The sequence below is a fragment of the Ixodes scapularis genome, unplaced genomic scaffold, assembly GCF_016920785.2.
Source record: "Ixodes scapularis isolate PalLabHiFi unplaced genomic scaffold, ASM1692078v2 PGA_scaffold7__128_contigs__length_106722199, whole genome shotgun sequence".
In the NCBI taxonomy this organism is placed as follows: domain Eukaryota; kingdom Metazoa; phylum Arthropoda; class Arachnida; order Ixodida; family Ixodidae; genus Ixodes; species Ixodes scapularis.
The window spans coordinates 83,770,198-83,772,105 of NW_024609882.1; the positions used below are offsets into that span (position 1 = coordinate 83,770,198).

General features: G+C 44.8%; 1 protein-coding gene across 1 annotated transcript; it reads right to left on the reverse strand.

The window, feature by feature from the left end:
• Positions 1-1,177: 1,177 nt before the first annotated feature.
• Positions 1,178-1,708, reverse strand: LOC120844434. Its single transcript, XM_042286429.1, has one exon. It carries the CDS (start codon positions 1,706-1,708, stop codon positions 1,178-1,180), a length of 531 nt encoding a protein of 176 aa, XP_042142363.1.
• Between the last annotated feature and the right edge of the window lie 200 nt (positions 1,709-1,908).

Sequence of the window (1,908 nt, forward strand, 5' to 3'; positions counted from 1 at the left end):
GAATCAGCCACAAACTAAGCCAATAATGAAACGCAAAAGCTACAAGGAAATATTTGAAAATAAATGTTAAACAGCAAAGTCGTTAAAAAAAAGCCAACACGAGCAGCGGCTGTGAATCAGTAATAAGGAAAGAAGCGACAAAATTGCTTGACATGAGTGACAAGGCGAGATCATAGATATAATATAAGGGCACACTTCCAAATTCAAATCGATCTGCTTTGACACCATTTCAATATCTCCTTTTTTACTGTACGTAACAACTGCATTTCATGTAAATTGCCAGGAAGTTGATTAAAGATATTTGGAACATAATAATTTTTTGATTGTGTTCCATAATTCGTATATACTCTGGGAATATCATATTTCTCCGCCCTCCTAAGCTGTTTTTGTATGGTTGAATTTGGCTTGTAATCAGTTGCGTTACCCCGCACCTTCATCAAAATGGGCTTCTGGAACAATCGGCGTAGACGGTTTGGCGTGTGGAACATTCTTTCCTCGAATCATCAACACAGTTGTTGAATTTACCAGAACATTAAGTTAGAATCAACAAAAATGCGTCTTCGCGGCCGGGAATCGAACGCTGGCTTTGCCCCACTTCCATCAAAACATCACGAATGAAGAGCGATGAGGTGATAATAACTAGAGAAACTAAGCGTTTAATGGGGGCAAACTTGCGCCCCGAAAAATTAAAAAAAAAGTAGCTGTAGAAAGCAGAGCGCCACAGGGCGTCGAAGTCGGCGTGACAACAGAGTCGAACGCTGGGGCGAAACTGACTCCGGCTTGCCCGCGTCAGTTTTGGGCTTCTGGAACAATCGGCGTAGAAGGTTCGGCGTGTCGAACATTCTACCCTCGAATCATCAACACGGCTTTCTAATTTACCAGAACAATACGTTAGAATCAACAAAAATGCGTCTTCGCAGCCGGGAATCGAACCCTGGCTTTCTGCGCGGATGGCACGCGCGATAACCGTTAGGCCACGAGAGCGCTTTTTTTTTTTTTTTTTTTTGCCAGCTTGGCGTTTTTATTTTAGTATTGGGTGCTATTTACATTTTAAAAGGTCAGGGCTTTTGACACAACTTACAACAATAATTATTTACATGACATTTGAAACGAACTGCAGCTCAACCGATCAGCGTGGCGGCAGCCCTCTAGGGGTTGCTTGCGGTCTGCAATGTCCTTACTTCACTAGAGATTGGAATCTCTCCCAGTGCTCTGTTTCCTCAAAAGAGGTTTCTTTGGTGACCGATGACGTATACTTGAAACCATCTAGAAAGTGGCGCCACGTCGATTTTCCGCGTTCACGCACCAAAGTATGATCGGTGCGCGAGTTCCATATCGCATGCAGACCCATCAGAGAGAGAAGTTCGTAACACCTGCTTTGTTGCGGATCAGGAGTGACAAGAAACTTCATGCTGTGCCATGTTGGGTACAGCTTAATCTTTAACGTTGCGCGTAGCTGCGCCCAAAAGAGTTCGGCATTAGAACAATACAAAAACGTGTGTTGCAACGTCTCCGGGACAGCACAGTTCACGCCCCAGGGCAAATAAAAACCCTTTTGTTCCTCCCATGTTTTAACCGCCAGGACTTCCGTGTGGAAGTGCACAAAAAAGTCCCTTGTGCCTGGGCGAACAGGGTAAACACTTAACCTTTTAAACAAGTCCGATCTTTCGGCGTCGGGGAACATTTGGCGATACATTGGAGGCGGCATTACGAGGTCTAGAGTATCCCAATAAAGACGTCTCCTCTTTACTTTGTTTAGATATTCCCATGAGAAGCGTTCTTCGAAAAACCTGATCGCATCTCTGATCTCTTTGTAGTAGCGAAGCGTCGAGCACTTCTTTGGAGCGCCATCTGTTTCTTTCATCCAGGGGGCAAGGTAGTGTCCACCAAGCTGTCGGAACGCCGCCA

Coding starts and splice junctions, on each gene's coding strand:
- LOC120844434 (XM_042286429.1), bottom strand. CDS start 1,708: ATGCCGCCTCCAATGTATCGCCAAATGTTCCCCGACGCCGAAAGATCG.